Genomic DNA, 19,607 nt, shown 5'->3' on the forward strand with positions numbered 1-19,607 from the left:
TTTTTAACGACTGACTAATATTTCATTGAATGACAGTTCCATAACTTATTTCACATCCCCCAGTTGTTGGATGTTTAAGTTATCTCTAAATTTTCATCAATATAAGTAGTTCTAATATACACATGTATGTATAGATTTAACTTTTTCTGCTGTAGGGGTTTTTCTTCAGTAAGTGCCTTGGGATGGGATCCCTGGTTCAAATACACATGAACATTTTTATGACTCTCGGGAACATATTCCCAAGCTGCTTTCCAAAGGTGTTATGCTTATTTGCAGAGCCTCCACTAATCCTGTGCTACTGCCGTGCCTGAGAGGTAGCTAAGAAAGGACCCTCTGTGTCATTCTGACCACATTTCTTCTTCTCTTAGGGCACCCTCTTCTTCCCCCTCCCAGATGGGACCGGCTGGCTGTATGTACTGCATGGGACTTCCGAGCTCCCCAAAGCCGTGGCCAATATCTACCGTGAAGTGCCATGTAAGACGCCCTACACTGAGCTCCTACAAATAACCAACTGGCTGAACAAGCCCCAGAGGTGAGGGAGTGGGGGAGACGGGGGGGAGGACTCGCACCGTCGAGCCTAGCCCCTCCCCTGGTCAGGGCCCCTAGAGGACAGTGGGGGCTAAAGAGTCAAAGTTCTGTGCTGCGGCCAGGCATTGCTTAACTGAGCCCCAGCGAGTCTCCTGTTCAGCGCTCTCCGTGAGCAGCCGATAACTTGAAAATCTCCTAGAACAGAGCCTGGCGCAAAATAAGTGCTCAGTAAATGTTAGCTGTCATTATTATTATCCAAACGATAATTGTGGTTGTTATTATTGAAAGCCCTGTCTTATCACCTAAGCCACTGGCCAGAGAAGGACGTCCCTTGGATCTTGTACTTGCAGTGAGAGTGGAGGAGAACAGAAGACCTAGAGGAGCTTGAGGCCAACCAGCCTGGTCCCCTTCTTTTATGGAAAAGAAGCCAAAGGCTGGGAGAAGAGAACTGCCTGCTCAGCATGGTGGATGAAGGCCCAGACCCAAGCTGAAATGCTAGTTCTGCCAATAACTAGGCCTTGTTAACTGAGCTGTCATCTTCCTTCTCTCAGCCTCAATTTCTTCCCTAGTAAGACGGAGAGGATAACGAGAGGTACCGCCGACAGGCACTGTGAGGACTAAAAGCCTGTAATGTAACACGCGTGGTGCACCGACTCAGTTCTGGCACAAAATAGGCGGTTAGTAAATGGTAGTTACTGTTATTGTTAGTGACAGAGTGAAGACTAGAACCCTGGACCCGTGTGCTTTCCATGATATCAAGAGTGGAGATGGCACCTTGCCTTCTTTCCTTTGGGCAAACTGTCTCATTTTGTCTGTCCTCTCTTCTTGCACCCCTGTGCTCCCCCAGATTCCGGGTCACTGTGGAAATGTTGAAACCGGAGAAGCCCGACCTGAGTGTCACCTTAAAGGGCCTTGATTACATTGATGTGCTGTCTGCCTCCAAGAAAGACTACAAGCTGAACTTCTTTTCCCACAAGGAGGGACTGTACACAGCAAAGGTATCCACATGTTAAGGGCACTGCCCTGGGACCCCGGAGATTTGACCCTGAGGCTGCTGATCCCTGTGTTGGGAGTGAAGATGCCCTCTCACAGCCAGCCTAGCGTTATCCTGTTAGGCTGACCATTCAGAGGGACCAGGCAAAGGCGTTCAGGATTCCCAGACTCTTCAAGATGAGACCAGATTGCAGGGCTAGCCAGCCAACGTGTAGGTCCATTCCAAGCCTTCAAGGTGGCAGAATCGTGAAAATCTTTAAGCAGTAGGTAACGGTGGACCAGCAAACACCAGACCACAAAAATAATAACAAAAGATCCCTTTTCTGAGGGTTTATAGAGTGTCCAGCGTCGTGCGGAGCCCTTGACACAGCTAGTCACATCAGAGCCACGATTCCGCTTAGAGCCATCGACCCTGAGACTCCTCAGGGTCTTTCACACGTGAGCTATTTGTCCTAATTCATTCGTCAATTGAACAAGCAGCTCTCGAGCACATGTGCCATATGCTATACACTATGTGCTGGTAATGCAGCGATGATCAAAAACAGGCACAGTCTCTGTTCTCCTGGAACACACAGTCCAGTGGAGGGAGATGGACATTCATCAAATAATTGCACTGTGAATGCACAATTATAAAATGGCCTAAGTGCTGTAAAGACAAGGAGCATATGGATCAGTGGCTCGCCGAGAGGTCAGGGCTGAAGAGCATTATAGAGGAATTACCCGCTTACAGGTAGTACTTGAAGCCAAGATGGAGGATGGAACCGCCTAGGGAAAGATTTTAAAGTGAAAAAGTAGCATGTGAGCACAAAGAAACGGCAAGAATAAAAGGAAATAATAACAAGTACTGGCAAGGGTGTGCAGAACATGAATCCTTCACGCAGTGCTGAGGGGCGTGTAAATAGTGCCGCTGCCTTAGAAGACAGTCAGGCAGTTCCTCAAATGGATAAACATAGAGTTACCGTAGAATTCAGCAATTTATACCCAAAATAGGTGAAAACATACGTCCACACAAAAACCTGTACATAAATGTTCATAGCAGCATTATTCATAAAAGCCAAAAACTGGAAACAACCTAAATTTCCATCAACTAGTGAATGGATAAATACAATGGAATATTATTTGGCAATAAAAAGTAATGGGAACAAAGTACTGATTCATGCTAACACTGAAAGGAACGCTGAAAACATTATGCTAAGTGAACAAAGTCAGTCACAAATGGCCACATATTATATGATTTTGTTTAAATGAAATGTCCAGAATAGGCAAATCTATAGGAACAGAAAGTAGCCTAGTGGTGCGTAGGACTATAAGGGATGGATTAGGGGGAAGTGGGAATGATTGTTACTGGGGACAGGGCTTCTTTTGGGGGTGGTGAAAATGTTCTAAAATTGAGTGTGGGGATGGTTGGATCACTTTATGAATGTAGTAAAACAGCACTAAATTGTACACTTTAAATGGGTGAATTGTATAGCATGTGAATTGTACCTCAATAAAGCTGAAAGGAAATATGAGACATAAAATATATATCGAGAGGTTCTAATACCCATCTAATAGGAGCTCCCGAAACAGAAAAACAAGATAATAAAAGGAAGAAAATACTCTATGAAATAATTGAAGAAAAAAATGTCCAGAGCTATTTGACAAAGTCTGAGTCTTCTAATTGAAGGAACCCACCAAGTTGCCAACCAAGGTGAATGAAAAACAGACCCACATCTAAGTACATGAGAACAAAATTTCAGAAAACTGGGATAAAAGAGAAAGTCCTAAATAATTCTAGAGAAAATAGATGGAAGTAATATTCACAATAACATCAGATTTCTCATGGCAACACTGAATACCAAAAGCAATAGGGTAATCTATTCAAACTGTTTAGAGTGACTTTCAATTTCGAGACGAGACTATCCAGACGAGACTTTTCCAGACGAGACTATCATGAGAGCACAATAAAGACACTTTTAAACATGCAAAGACTCAAAGTAACCAACCCATATACACAATCCCTATCTGAAAGACGTGCTACAAAATTTAAAAATTTTCTTTTTTTCTTTTTATAACTTGTACACAATTTATGTTTACGTTAACAGATACAGTGGAAAATATGAAACATTAATTCTAATTAGCAAAATGATTCCTCTTGTAAATGAATCCAAGAGGAAACTACAAGGATACAATGAACAAAGAATCAAAATTAAATTGATAATTGTTGAAAGTAATTGTTGAAAAGAAATCTGAAATTAATATTTCATATGACCTCAATATAGGAAATAGCAAGGGGAGGGATAAAATAAGGCAATGAAAAGAATTTTCTTTCATTTGGAAGCAAATGGGGAGATAAGAGAGTTTCTCATTCATAGAGAAGGGTAGGGAGAGAATTAGAGCTATGTGTAAACTGTAGGTATGAACAGAAAAATACCAGTAAATATATTTATTAACATACAAGTGAAGGGACTTCCCTGGTGGCGCAGTGGTTAAAAATCTCCCTGCCAATGCAGAGGACACGGGATCGATCCCTGGTCCGGGAAGATCCCACATGCCGCGGAGCGACTAAGCCCATGCGCCACAACTACTGAGCCTGCGCTCTAGAGTCTGTGCGCCTAGAGGCCGTGCTCTGCAACAAGAGAAGCCACTGCAATAAGAAGCCTGTGCACCACAACGAAGAGTAGCCCCGGCTCGCCGCAACTAGAGAAAGCCCATGCACAGCAATGAAGACCCAACGCAGCCAAAAATATAAAATAAAGAAATAAATAAATTTATTTTTTAAAAAATAAATAAAATACAAGTAAAATTTTGGGTAAAAATGACAACAAACCCAGATCACAGGATCTCTTTACAGTAACGTATATACTGAAATGAACAACAACAACCTAAAAGTGTTTTAAAAGTCAAAAATACTTTTGCTTCCGGTTACGTTGGAGTAACTAGACCCTCACCATGAACAACCGTAAAACTGGACAAAACATCTGAGGTGACTCTTCTTAGGCATCGGACAACAGGCAGCTCAATACTGCAGTCCATCAGAGAGAAGAGAAACCTATGCAGTGAGTCCTGTGATTGTCCTCTCTGGCTTGGGACAATTTCCTGACTGCTGTGTTGTCAGCTCTAGAGCAACTACTAAAAATCTATTATCTAAAAAGATAGGTAAGAAGCCAGTAGAGGAAATGAAATATATTACAAAAGATTACACATTGATCCAAAAGAAGGCAGGAAAGTAGCAAGCAAGGAATGAAAAAATAAGAGACAAATGGAAAAGAAATAGCAAAAGGGCTGACTTCAACCCAAACACATAAATGATTGCTTTAAAGGTAAAAGACTAAGCACTCCGATTAAAATACAGAGGGTATCAGAGCACTCTCAATTTAAAGACAGGAAGAGATTGAAAGTAAAAAGGCAGGTATGTAAAGAACTATTACCACCTACTGTAATAAGATAAACAACTCAAGGTATTAAAAAAAGCAAGAAACCAGAGTAGACTCTACGTCACAGAAGTAAATATGTGAATGACCAAGAAGCGCACGAGAAAATGCTCAACATCATCAGTCATCCAGGGAAAGAAATGAAAAAGGGGAGCAGCTTATCAACAGGTCAGACACAGGGGTGAGGGGACAACGCACTGCAGTTACAAGTGTGAGCTCTGGAGTCAGGCCAACCTGGGTTCAAATGCTGGTTCTGATACTACTCTGCAGGTGACAAGATAATAACTTGCTAAGCCCGTTTGCTCATGTTTAGAAAAACCGGTGAGGGGAATAGTCATGTTGCCTACAAGCTGTATGAATTAAATAAGTACTTCCAGTGCCCAGTACACAGTAATCAAGTGTTAGATGCTATCATTATCATTATTGTTATCATTAATATTATTAACTATTCCAGCAGCGGCAGGAATTGGAGTGAAGCCCACCACAAAATGAACCTCTTGGGGTCTTGCTTGTTCTCCAGGGCCACTCAGCTGTCCCCACTGGGGACACCATCTTCAGCTCTAGCCTCTCCTAAAGCAACCCAGGCTCCTTCATGCTCTCTCACCTGGGAGAAGCCAGAGCGGAATACCTGAAGAGAAGGGCTGGCTGGCAGGGTTCACAGGGGCTGGGAGGGCCTGTGTCAGCCTGGTCCCTGTGCTTCATGCGTCCACGCACTGCGAACAGGGAGAAGGATCGTGTAGACGGCGGAGGACCCTGGGCTAACCCCTCTGCTCTGCCCCACTTCCTCCCACTCTCTCTGTGAACCCAGGTGATCTTCCGAAACGATGTGACCAACGAGTTCCTATACTACATGGTGAGTTTCAAGGTCCTCCCTTCAGGCATCATCAAAACCATCGAGATGGTGAGCCCTGTCCGGCAGAGCACGTCGGCCTCCATCAAGGTGGAGAACCCCCTGCCCTACTCGGTGACCTTCTCCACGGAATGCAGGGTGCCCGACATCAGCCTGCCCTCCCAGTTTGTGGTGCCGGCCAACTCTGAGGTATGGCCCTGCCTGCCAGGGGCTCCCTGCCCCCATATCCGTGCTGGAGGCTCTGCCCAGGGGCCTCTGGATCCACGTTCTGCATCCCTTAGTTGGGCCAGCCTTGGCGGTGGTCGGGAGGGCAGGGGATGATCGACTGGTCGACAACACTCCTGTTCTCTCCTTTCCTCTGCTGCCCAAGTCCTCACATAAACCAGGGCCACATAGAGCTTTGGCTCAGGCATGTAAAAGGGACTTGTCTCTATTATGTGTTTGTTTGCCTTACTCAAATTTAAAATATTCTTCTTGTTTTTCCTAATTACATAAGTCACATAGAATATATGTGGTGAAAAGGACAGCAAGGGGCACATAATAGTGTATCAAGTGTACAGCACACACATTTGTCTATGTGCTTGTTTATGCGCAGACCGCTTCAGGGAGGTGGCACAAGAAGGCTTTGACAGTGGTTGGGCAGACATGGCCCGGAGTTATGACCTGGTGGGAAGATAAATGCTCTTTTCATCAGTTTGTGACTCCAAACTCTCACTGTCCGGATTCCATCAAGATCTCTTCTGTTTCCCCAACTTCAGCCCACCAGGCCTGTTCCCTGCACTCCCACTCTGTCTCTTCCTTCACTTTCAGAATCTAGTTATCTGTTTTGTTCTTCAGAGAGGGTCTCCATGCCCTTTATTTTATTTTTATATTTTTCACTGTGAACTATACAGAAAAGTATATAAAACATACATATACATATATGTATGTGTACATATAAACATGTATATGCATGCAAACATGTTTGTTTAAACAAAAAATTATGAAATAAATATCTGTTAAACCAATACCCAGGCCAAGAAATTAAAACTTGCCACTTCCCCAGACACCCCTCTCTCCCTCACTCCTAAAAGTTGCCACTATCCTTATTTTGTAATGATCGTGTCTTGCTTTTAAGCAATATAGTTTAGTTTTGCCTATTTTTGAACTTTATGCAAAAGAAATCATACTAAATACATTCTGTAATGTTTTATTTCTTTCGCTCAGAGTTGTGAATTGTGACGGTCCTCCATGCCATTGCCCACAGCTGAGGTTCATTCATCCTCGCCGCTGTAGACTATCCTAAATGACTAGACCACAATTTAGATATCCATCCTACTATGGCCAGACATTTGTGTTGGTTTCAACATTTGGCTATCGTGGAAAATGCTGCTACGGTTCTTTTTGCACAAGCGCCCTCTTGATGCACATGTGCCTGTATTTCTGCACAGTGTACACCCGGGAGTGGAATCCCTGGGTCATAGGATGTGCCTGCCTCTAACTGCCAATCAGTAGATAACTGCCAGTCAGCAATGCGAGTTCACCAGCCCTTGGTATTGTCAGAATTTTTTAAAGTTTACCAATCTGATAGACTCCTCATAAACTGATAACTCCCTTTTTACATACAGATTGATTTTAGTTGGGTAATAGTCTGTGTAGGAGATTTGCCTCTGTGCTCATGAACGAGAATGGACCACAGTTTTCCTTCCTCATACTCTTTGTTCAGTTTGGGTGTCACCTTTGCTAATTTTCTCACTTTCTCAATTCTGTGAAAGAGTTTATAAAAGATTGAAATTATGTCTTCTTTGAACTCACTGGTGAAGCCACTGAGAATTGGTGTTTTCTTTGTGGGAAGATCGTCTACTACTGATTTAATTCTTTCAGTGGGTTATTGGACTATTTAGATGTTCTGTTTCTTCTTGAGTCAGTAATAAGAGCACTTCCATTCCATTGATATACTGAAAATATTGGTATAACATTGTTACTATCCTCTTATTACCTTTTTTTTTGTTTTTTGATTTTTTTTTGGTACTGAAAAAACCCTCATTTTTTAAAATTAATTTTTATTGGAGTATAGTTGCTTTACAATGTTGTGTTAGTTTCTGCTGTACAGTAAAGTGAATTAGCTATACATATACGTATATCCCCTCTTTTTTGGATTTCCTTCCCATTTAGGTCACCACAGAGCATCAAGCAGAGTTCCCTGTGCTATACCGTAGGTTCTCATTAATTATCTGTTGTATACATAGTAGTGTATATATGTCAATCCCAGTCTCCCAATTCATCCCACCCCCGGTATCCATACATCCGTTTTCTACATCTGTGTCTCTATTTCTGCTTTGCAAATAAGTTCATCTGTATCATTTTTCAGGAAAAAACGCATACGCCCTTTTTGGCCAAGTGCATCATTGTCGACGTTCTCCATACTGTTCTCCATAGTGGTTTCCTTTGCTGTGCAAAAGCTTTTAAGTTTAATTAGGTCCCATTTGTTTATTTTTGTTTTTATTTTCACTACTCTAGGAGGTGGGTCAGAAAAGATCTTACTGTGATTTATGTCAAAGAGTGTTCTGCCTATGTTTTCCTCTAAGACGTTTTATAGTGTCCAGCCTTACTTTTAGGTCTTTAATCTATTTTGAGTTATTTTTGTGTATGGTGCTAGGAGGTGTTCCACAGATTCCACAAATAAGTGATATTATATGATATTTGTTTTCCTCTTTCTGACTTACTTCACTCATTCTCTAGGTCCATCCATTTCTCTGCAAGTTGCACAATTCCGTTCCTTTTTATGGCTGAGTAATATTCAATTGTATATATGTACCACGTCTTCTTTATCCATTCTTCTGTTGATGGACATTTAGGTTGCTTCCATGTCCTGGCTATTGTTAATAGAGCTGCAGTGCACATTGGGGTGCATGTGTCTTTTTGAATGGTTTTCTCAAGGTATATGCCCAGTAGTGGGATTGCTGGATCATATGGTAGCTCTATTTTTAGCTTTTTAAGGAACCTCCATACTGTTCTCCATAGTGGCTGTATCAATTGACATCCCCACCAACAGAGCAAGAGGGTTCCCTTTTCTCCACACCATCTCCAGCATTTATTGTTTGTAGAGTGTTTGATAATAGCCATTCTGACTGGCGTGAGGTCATACCTCATTGTAGTTGTGATTTGGAGTTCTCTAATAATTAGTGATGCTGAGCATCTTTTTGTGTGTTTGTTGGCCATCTGTATGTCTTCTTTGGAGAAATGTCTATTTAGGTCTTCCACCCATTCTTCGATTGAGCTGTTTGTTTTTCTTGATATTGAGCTGCATGAGCTGTTGGTATATTTTGGAGATTGATCCCTTGTCATTTGCTTTGCTTGCAAATATTTTCTCCCATTCTAAGGGTTGTCTTCTCGTTTTATGGTTTCCTTTGCTGTGCAAAAGCTTTTAAGTTTAATTAGGTCCCATTTGTTTATTTTTGTTTTTATTTTCACTACTCTAGGAGGTGGGTCAGAAAAGATCTTACTGTGATTTATGTCAAAGAGTGTTCTGCCTGTGTTTTCCTCTAAGACGTTTTATAGTGTCCAGCCTTACTTTTAGGTCTTTAATCTATTTTGAGTTTATTTTTGTGTATGGTGCTAGGAGGTGTTCTCATTTCATTCTTTTACATGTAGCTGTCCAGTTTTCCCAGCACCACTTATTGAAGAGAGTGTCAAAAGAAAGCTTCATTTTTTTTTTTTTTTTTTTTTTTTTGCGGTTCACGGGCCTCTCACTGTTGTGGCCTCTCCCGTTGCGGAGCGCAGGCTCAGTGGCCATGGATCACGGGCCTAGCCGCTCCACGGCATGTGGTATCTTCCTGGACCGGGGCACGAACCCATGTCCCCTGCATCGGCAGGCGGACTCTCAACCACTGCACCACCGGGGAAGCCCCGAAAGCTTCATTTTTAATTTAGCTTTCTGACTCTGTGCTTTTGCCTTCAATATTTTCTCAACGATTTTCTTCTCCTCAATAAGGAGAGCATGTTTGATCCTGTCACTGACACATTTAGCACACAGGGAGCTACCAGAGGCCCGGCTGACGTGTTTTTTCATTTTAGACAACCTCATAAGAACTTTAGGTCTCACAGCACGAATCTTATTACCTTTTTTATGTGACGTCCCCTTTTCATTTCTAATATTGGTTATTGTGCCTTCTCTCTTTGTTTCTTGATCAACCTTGCTAGAGGTTTCTCAACTGTTTTGTTTTTTTTTTTTTTTTTTTCCAAAAAAGCATCTTTGGGCTTTGTTGTTACGCTCTATTGTATGGTTGCTTTCTAGTTGATTGATTTCCACTCTTATCTTTGTTATTCCCTTCCTTCTGCTTCCTTTGGGTTAGTGTTGCTTTAACTAATTTCAAAGATAAACACTTAGGGAATTAACTTGTAGTCTTCTTTATTTTCTAATATACACACTTAAGATTATAAATCTCCCACTAAGTACTGCTTTAGCTGCAGCATACAAGTTTTTATATTTATATGTAGTATTTTTTACCATTAAGTTCAAAAGTGTTCTAATTTTCACTATTATTAATACTTCTTTTCTGACTCCTGGTTTATTAGAAGTTTCTTAATTTTCAAAGATGTGGGCTTCCCTGGTGGTGCAGTGGTTGAGAGTCCGCCTGCCGATGCAGGGGACACGGGTTCGTGCCCCGGTCCGGGGGGATCCCACATGCCGCGGAGCGGCTGGGCCCGTGAGCCATGGCCGCTGAGCCTGCACGTCCGGAGCCTGTGCTCCGCAACGGGAGGGGCCACAACAGCGCGAGGCCCACGTACCGCAAAAAAAAAAAAAAAAAAAAAAAAGATGTGGAGTTTTCTAGTTACCACTTTTAAAAATTATTTTGTGGTCAGAGAATATATTCAGTATTATTTCAGTACTCTAGAATTTTTTTAGACATGCTCTGTGGCCCAATATAGTCTTTTTTTTAAAATCCTCCATCTCTTTTTGAAAAGAATGTATTTGCTGTTTTGTTGTTCAGTTTTCTTTACCCTTACTGATAGTTTTGTCTGCTTGTTTAATCAGTTTTAGGAGAGTATATTAACATATACTACTATGATTGTGTATCTGTCTATCTTTGTAGTTCTGTCATGTTTTGCTTTATGTATATACTTTGAAGCTATATTACTAGTTAAGTAAAAATTATAATATCTTTCTGGTGACTTGAAACTCTTTTCATTATAAAGTGATCTTCCTTGTCTGTAGTAACACTTTTTGCCTTAAAATCTATTTTGTCTAATATTAATATAGGTTTCTTTTGGTTAGCATGCATGGTGTGGGGTTTTTTTAATCATCATACTTTCAATCTTTCTCTATCCGTATAATCTAAACGTGTCTCTTATAAACGGTGTACAGATGAGATGGATTTGGTTTTTTAACCCAGTCTAGCAAGGCTTCCTTTTCACTTGAGCATTCACGTCATTTATATTGAGTGTAAATAGTGACGTATTCAGGTGTACATGCAAATCTGTACTTTCTGTTTATCTTATCTGTTCTATGTTTTCTTTTTCTCTTTGTTCTGTAGTGATCTCTTCCTGGCATGTCTTCATTGTCTATAGCAATATTATTCTGCTCATCATTCACCTTTTTTATTCCTTTTCTGTTGTTCATTCTAACTTTTTCCATGCTTTTAGAAGGAAAAGGTGGCCCTGGATACCTTTTGTAGCTTCACGTAGCTAAGATTCTCTCTTCTGTTGTTACCACAAATATTTTTTAAAATACAGCTTTGTACTTTTTAGGGTTTTTTTTCCTTTTTCTCCCCACCTTTATCTGAGCTTTATCTTTCCTTTGCCCTAAGTGTCTCAGTCACAGCCAAATAGATTCTACTCTCAGAGGTTTCTCTCAGCACAAGGTTTTGTCTTAGAAGATAGTTTAAGTAAGTTGGTTTTAAGCTGCCCCACGTCACCCAATCTTATTGTGACATGTTTGCAGTGAGCGATAAACTAGAGCCTGAGATCATCCTTCCAGCTTAGGCTGCTGTTGTCAGTTGTCCCATCAAGTTTCCCAGGTTGAGTGGGACCCTCAATCTAGGGTGATTCTCTGGCTCTCAGACTGATGTTCTTTTGCTGTCTCTCCCACTCCTCCCAGACAGTGGCTTGCTCACACTAGTCTCATGGCTGTGAGTAATCAGCCCCACTCACCCATCTTTTGGAGTTGGTAGCTTACCTTTTCACTTAGTTATGTTATAGATGTTGCCGTTAAGCTGGTTCGTCCGAGTGTTTTGTGGGGGTTAGGGAAGACTGTGCGGCGGCCGCTGCTATCATCTTGCTCAAAACCTGACTGGCTTTAATGTATGACGTGAGGCAAGAGTCAAGTTTCCTTTTTCTCCAAGTGAATATAAATCATCTCAGACTGTGTTACTACAAAGACCGTCTTTTCCACACTGATTTACATGGCCATTTGTGAAATAAATCAAGTGTCCATATGTGCATGGATCTGTTCTAGGTTTCCTATAATATAATAATGACTCAATTTCTGAACTTGTACCAATACCACGGCATCCTAACTATTACAGTTTTATAGTATAGTTTGATATATGGCCAAGCAAGCAATCACTCTAGCTTTATATTAAGGCTTAATAATCTCTTATATTCTTTTTTTTCAAGAGTACCTTGGCAAGAATAGCATTGCATTTTTGGCCCTTTGCATTTCCATATATATATTTAAATCAGCTTGTCAAGTTCCTTAAAAAAAAAAAACACTCTGTTGGGATTTTGATTGGGATTAAATTAAGTCTATAGATTATTTTAAGAATGTATAAGTTTTCTGGGGTATTCCCTGGTGGTCCAGTGGTTAAAACTCCACGCTTTCACTGTCAAGGGCCTGGGTTCAATCCCTGGTCGGGGAATTAAGATCCCACAAGCTGCATGGTGCAGAAGGAAAAAAAAAAGAATGTATAAGTTTTCTGTTGATCCACAACAAATTATTCCAAAACTCAGCAACTTAAAACAGCAGACATTTATTACCTCCACAGTTTCTGAGGATCAGGAATCTAAGAGCAGCTGCCTAACCGGGTGGTTTTGGCTCAGGGGCTTTCATGAGGATGTCAGTTGTCAGCCAGGACTCTAGGCATCCCTAGGCTTGACTGGGGCTGGATAATCTGCTTCCAAACTCACTCATGTGGTTGGCTGTTGGAAAGGTCCTAGTTCCTTGCTGGCTGTTAGCTGGAGTCTTCAGTTCCTCACCATGTGGCCTCCCCCCCGCGAGCTGCTTTCAACGAGGCAGCTCACGTACCTTAGAGTGAACGATCTAAAAGAAAGTGAGGGGACTTCCCTGGTGGCGCAGTGGTTAAGAATCCGCCTGCCAATGCAGGGGACCCAGGTTTGATCCTGGGCCGGGAAGATCCCACATGCCACAGAGCAACTAGGCCCATGCACCACAACTACTGAGCCCGCACGCCACAACTACTGAGCCCACGTACCACAACTACTGAAGCCTGCATGCCTAGAGCCCGTGCTCTGCAGCAAGAGAAGCCACCACAATGAGAAGCCCGCACACCGCAACGAAGAGTAGCCCCCGCTCGCCGCAACCAGAGAAAGCCCGCGCGCAGCAACGAAGACCCAACGCAGCCAAAAAATATTAAAAATTAAAAAAATAAAAGAAAGTGAGGCAGCAAAGAAGAAAGCATGCACAAGACAGAAACCACAGTCTTTTCCTCTTAATCTCAAAAGTGACACGCCACCTCTTCTGCCACATACTTGTGGTCACATAGACCAACCTGGTTCAGTGTGGGAGAAGACTATACAAGGGTGTAAATACCAGGAAGTAGGGGTTACTGGGGGCCATCTTGGAGCCTGTCTGTCATAGGGGAGAATTCGAATCTTTATAGTATTGAGATTTCCAATCCATGAGCAAATCTCCATTAAGTCTTCTTTAATTTCTCTCAATAATGTTTTTTGTTTTCTATGTAGAGGCTTTACTCATCTTTTGTTAGATTTATTTCTAGGTTTTGTATATTTTGATGCTATTATAAATAGCATCTTTTAAAATTTTCATATTCTAAATATTTGTTGCAATCATTTAGAAATATAACTGATTTTTGTATATCACCTTTTACCCAAACATCTTATAAATAAAATTCACTTAATAATAATTTAAATTGTAGATTCTTGTATTTTGTACATGTACAACCCTATCATCTGTAAGTAATTATAATTTTGTTTCTTCCGTTCTAAACCTTTTCCTTTAAGTACTTTTTCATGCCTTATAGGGCTATCTAGGACCTCCAGAACAATGTTGACCAGAAAGGCAACAGAAGACATTGTCTTGTTCCTGATCTTGAAGGGAAAGCTTTCAAAGTTTCACCATTTATTATGATGTTTGTTTTGGGTTTCTTATAGGTACCCTTTATCAGATTAAGGGTATCTCCTTCTATTCCTAGTTTGCTAAGAGCTTTTTAAAAAACACTATGAATGGATGTTGAGTTTTATCAAATACTTTTACTGCATCTATTGAGATGCTCATTTGATTGTTTTCCTTTTAATTTGTTAATGTGGCAACTGATTGGTTTTTCCAGTGTTAAACCAACTTTTCATTCATGGAATAAGCCCAACTTAGTCATGTAGTATTCTCTTTTTTATATGTTGCTGGATCAGTTGGATAACATTTTTATTAGACATTTTGTATATATGTTCAGTAGGGAAACTAGCATCCAATTTTCCTTTCTCCTTGTTGGATTCTGATGTCAAGTTGAGGTAGGTTTCCTCTTTTTCTTCTCTCTGGAAGAACTTGTGGAATATTAGATTGGTAGAACTTAAAAGTAAAGCTTTGTGATCTGGAATTTTGTTAAGGGAAATTTTTTGTTTTATTGTTGATTAAATATCTTTCATGGTTATAGGACTATATGGGTTTTCTTTATCTTTTTGAGTCTGTTTCTGTAATTTATATTTGTTTATACATTTGTCCATTTTCATCCAAATTTTTTTAATTGTGGTAAGATCATGTAAATTTTTGTACTGTATTCTCTGTTAAACATCTGCAGTAATTTTAGTGATATCCTCTTTATTTTATTGTTCAGGAAGAAGTAGTTTTCTTTTGTTTTTTTTTATCAATTTAATTTATTTTATTTTTGGCTGCACTGGGTCTTCGTTGCTGCATGCAGACTTTCTCTAGTTGTGGCGAGCAGGGGCTACACTTCGTTGCAGTGCACGGGCTCCTCATTGCAGTGGCTTCTCTTGTTGCGGAACACGGGCTCTAGGTACACGGGCTTCAGTAGTTGTGGCTCGCGGGCTTAGCTGCTCCGTGGCGTGTGGGATCTTCCCAGACCAGGGCTCAAACCATGTCCCCTGCATTGGCAGGCAGATTCTTAACCACTGCGCCACCAGGGAAGCCCAGAAGTAGTTTTTTTTAAAAACAAACAAACAAACAAAAAAAAAACAACAATACCGGGCTTCCCTGGTGGCGCAGTGGTTGGGAGTCCGCCTGCCGATGCAGGGGACACGGGTTCATGCCCCAGTCTGGGAGGATCCCACATACCGTGGAGCGGCTGGGCCCGTGAGCCATGGCCACTGAGCCTGCGCGTCCGGAGCCTGTGCTCCTCAATGGGAGAGGCCGCAACAGTGAGAGGCCCGCGTACAGAAAAAAAAAAAAAAAAAAAACAACAATACCTACTCATGATAAAAACAAAATGTTAACCCTACAAAAGTACATGAAATAGAAAGTAAAAGTCCCCACAGTCCCATTTCCCGCATCCTAAGATAACTACTGGTAACAATTCAACATACCCTTGTCTCTTTTCTGTACATACATAGACATAATCTTCTTCACAAAAATAAGCTCATATACATTTCTAGAGCTTTATATACATTTCTAGAACCTTCCTTCTTCCACTTAAAATATTACCAGCACCTTTTATTTCAGCGCTTAGAGCTTTGCCTCTTCCTTTGTAATGGCTACGTAATATTCCACTGACGTGAATAAAGAATACTTTATTTACCCAGTCTCTTACTGCTGATGCATTTGAATTGTTTCCCTTGTTTTGCTATTATAAGCAGTACTCCTTGGTTCTTGTTTTGTTTTGCTTTGGATGATAATAGAAGAAGGAGAAGGCCTCCCCCAAATGACGATAGGACCCAGGAAACTGTTCAGAGATGGGCTATGAGCAAAGAAAGAACTGCCGGACCTTCAGCCCTCCTGCCCCTTCAGCCCACCCACCCCCATCTCCATAATTATGCTTCTCAAGAGAGGATCCAGTACCTTTTTTTAGATTCAAAGAGATTCCAGATATAGAAATACCCAGACTAGGGAAAGGTAGAAGGGGTCCAGAGGAGGAAAAGCGGGCTGGTTTGGACGGAGGCCCCCCAGGCTCAAGGTCAGTATAAGCATCTGCTACCAACCTGCTGTGAGGTCACCGGGGGGCAGAGGATGGGTCAGACGTTCAGCGTCACCCGAGCCTTCGTCTTCTCTTGCAGGGCACATTCTCATTTGAATTCCAGCCCTTGAAAGCTGGAGAAACCTTCGGGAAACTAACACTGCACAACAGTGATTTGGGTTACTACCCCTATGAGCTCAGTTTGAAGACCACGCCAGCACTGCCTGAAAAGCCTGTCCACTTCCAGGCTGTCCTCGGCAGTGGCCAGAGCATCTTTGCCAAGTTCACCAATTACGCCCGGCAGAAGACAGAATACTACTGCAGGGTGAGCAGCCCCTGCCTCACCCTCTGCCCTATGCTTTCCAGAAGTCTGGGCTCCAAAATAATGGGAGGGGGACACGGCGGGTGCAGAAATGTGAAACTCAGACTCAAGTGCGTTACCTAGTTGGAAACTCCCAGCTAGAAACAAAGAGTACCAGGCCTGGGTTCTTCCTCACAGACTTTCTAGCGTAACAAGCTGGGGTTGGGGTAGGGGGAGTTTTGCTTCCCACAACATACTCAGTGGTCAGTACAGTGAGACAATAGAGCTTAGTGGTCGTGAGTATCGGCTGTGGAATCCAGCAGACCTGGATTTGAATCCTGGCTTCACCGTTTACCCTTTGTATGAACAGTTTACTAACACTCTCACAGGATAGCTGTCAGGATTTTTAAATAGGTATATAAAACGAATCCTGGCCCATAGTAAGTGTTCCGTATGTGTTAGCTATTAAATCAGTGTGAATATAGGATTAACTACTGAAACAGAAAGCCCCGCAAACCAACAAAATAGTAGTTTATTCCTCTCTCAGATAGCAGTGTGGGCATAAGCAGTTTGGGCTGGAATGGCAGCTCCGTGACATCAGGCACCCAGACCCTTCTTTCCTGATGCTCTTCCCTCTGTAGGGAGTTGCTGCGGTGCACACAGACCAAGATGGTTTACTGTGACAGCCACACTGCAGCCAGCTACCTGGGGAAAACGGGGAAGCTGCATACATCACTGCCACTCGCATTCCACTGAAGAAAACTTCATGTGACCACACCCAGCAACAAGGGGAGCTAGGAGTGTAGCCTTACACTGGGTGGCCGTGTGCCCAGTTATCATCAGAGTCCCATGGCCATGGTCACAAGGCATAGGCTCTATTTTTAACTGAGGTATAGTTGATGTACAGGATTTTATAAGTTTCAGGTGTACAACATAGTGATTCATGATTTTTAAAGAGGCATAGGCTCTTCATCATCCCCATCCATCAGGAGAAGCCTGGTTATTCTGTAGTAACAAACAGCCCCAACATCTCAGTGGCTTAAAACAGCAAAGGTTTGCCTCCCATTCGTGCTTCTCTATCCAGGGAAGGTCAGCAGGGGACTCTGCTCATCACAGCCACCCGGGGATCCAGGCTAAGGGGCAACCACTATCTCAGATGTTTCCAGTCATAGCAGCAGAGGGGTGAAAAGACCCCAGAGGGACTTGCGCTGGCAAATAACTGCTCTAGTGTGGGAGGGACACCTTGCACTTCTACTCTCAACTTATTGTCCAGAACTAGTCCCACCCGTCCACGAGGAGCCAGAGTCTCCGGTCCTCCAGGGGCAGTGGAAGGAAAGAAGCACGGGATACGGGGGGGCAGCACCCAGGACTGCCGCCCGTATCATCCCGCTGTGTGTCTATTTAACACCTCTTGGCCTTGGTTTCTTTGTAGTAAAACAGGGATAAACTAGTAACACCTACTCTTCAAGGGAGTTTTAAGGGCACAGCTTTTGTATAACCTGCCCGTCCTCACGCAAGCGTAGGTTGCTCATGTCGGAGGGTGGAGGGCTGGGGACGGACATGAGCTGCTGGTTTGCTCTTCAGAGTCCTGGGTGAGCCGAGCGCGTTTGTTCTCCTTTCAGACCGACTGTCCAGACTTCCACACGGAAAAGTTCATCTCCGTGGCCCCCGGGGTGCAGGGCGGCACCGAGGTGAGTGTGGAGGTGTACTTCGAGCCCAGCCGCCTGGGCGAGAGCAAGGGCAACCTGAGCCTGTCATCGCTCGTGGGTGGCGAGTACGTCATCCCCCTCTTCGGAGTGGCTCTGCCGCCCAAGCCGCAAGGCCCCTTCCTGATCCGAGCTGGGTACAACATAGTCATCCCCTTCAAGAACGTCTTCTACCACCCGGTCACCTTCTCCTTCACGGTGGAGAACCCGGCCTTCTCCGTCCGCGCCATAGACTCCGTGAAGCCCAAGAAGATCAACAACATCACGGTCTACTTTGGAGGAAACCCATCAGGCAGCAAAACACCCATCACCAGCAAGCTGATTGTAGGCTGCCCTCCCGGCGAAGGCAGCGACACTGGAATTAAATGGGTTTATTACCTGAAGGGGATCACCCCTTAGTGGGAACCAGGGCCCGTGGCATCATGGAAAAGCCGTCTCCTCAGCCTTAATACCTATGTGTGGTTCTAGCCCTGCGAAGAATAGAGAAAATAATCAGAATTCTAAAGGTACTGTTGTATCCTCCAGTTCAATTACAGGGGCACTTATTTCCGCATTATATGAATTCCAGATATCTGTATGAAATATAGATATTCCATATTAAACATGGTAACTACACGAAACAGCTATATTTTACTTGACAAGGGCAAGTCTCTTCATTTAGTTTCTTAATATATCTCCAAAGCCCAAGCACTACGAAATAATGCTCATGTTTAATAAGATGACACAGGTCTTACACTCATGACCTTCCATCATACAGCACTTAGCAGTGTATGACTCTGGGGCCCCTTTTTTTTTTTTGCGGTACGCGGGCCTCTCGCTGCTGTGGCCTCTCCCGTTGCGGAGCACAGGCTCCGGACGCGCAGGCTCAGCGGCCATGGCTCACGGGCCCAGCCGCTCTGCAGCATGTGGGATCCTCCTGTACCGGGGCACGAACCCGCGTCCCCTGCATCGGCAGGCGGACTCTCAACCACTGTGCCATCAGGGAAGCCCACCACAGTTTCTTTTTAAAACCCATGGCTTTTTAAAGCCATGACTCTACTTTGACATGGTATCTTATTCTGCTTTCACATAAAAGTCAAATAAGTCACTACTTTCAAAGCAATGAGCAGGTACATTAGGGCAGTTATTGCAGGGACAGAGGTCGGGATGCTCCCTCCGTCTCTGAATCCCATATCTGTTTCCCACAGAAAGTTCTCGCTGAAGGTCAGGTCCTGGAGGGATGCTAATAGACACCCCAGTTCCCCACCCCCAGCCCTGTGCACAGCACTCAGCCTATGGAGCAGTGATTCTCCACCTAATTCTGGTCCAGACCCCACCTCCGCAAATACTGATTTAATCTGTCTGGGGAGGGACATGGCATCATTTCTTTTCAGCTTGTGTGGCAGTGTTGAGAACCAGCGCTACAGATCAAAACCCACCTGGCCATTAATGGTGCAACCAGTCAGGAATCTACTTCTAGAGAGAGGACCACGTCCCAGTGTCATATATTTCAAACTGCAGCCATTTTGTGTGCGC

The 19,607-nt window shown here is 43.1% G+C and overlaps 1 protein-coding gene across 1 annotated transcript in view; it reads left to right on the top strand.

Moving 5' to 3' along the window:
* HYDIN (HYDIN axonemal central pair apparatus protein) overlaps positions 1 to 18,652 on the top strand; it is a 433,731-nt gene extending 415,079 nt beyond the window's left edge. The window contains exons 81-85 of the mRNA XM_032613277.1: positions 369 to 532; positions 1,376 to 1,526; positions 5,743 to 5,973; positions 16,186 to 16,410; positions 18,009 to 18,652. Coding sequence (XP_032469168.1) covers positions 369 to 532; positions 1,376 to 1,526; positions 5,743 to 5,973; positions 16,186 to 16,410; positions 18,009 to 18,491 — 1,254 coding nt within the window. The 3' untranslated portion in view covers positions 18,492 to 18,652. The remainder of the gene's footprint in view (positions 1 to 368; positions 533 to 1,375; positions 1,527 to 5,742; positions 5,974 to 16,185; positions 16,411 to 18,008) is intronic.
* Positions 18,653 to 19,607: the final 955 nt, after the last annotated feature.

The sequence above is a fragment of the Phocoena sinus genome, chromosome 19 (genome assembly GCF_008692025.1).
Source record: "Phocoena sinus isolate mPhoSin1 chromosome 19, mPhoSin1.pri, whole genome shotgun sequence".
NCBI lineage: Eukaryota > Metazoa > Chordata > Mammalia > Artiodactyla > Phocoenidae > Phocoena > Phocoena sinus.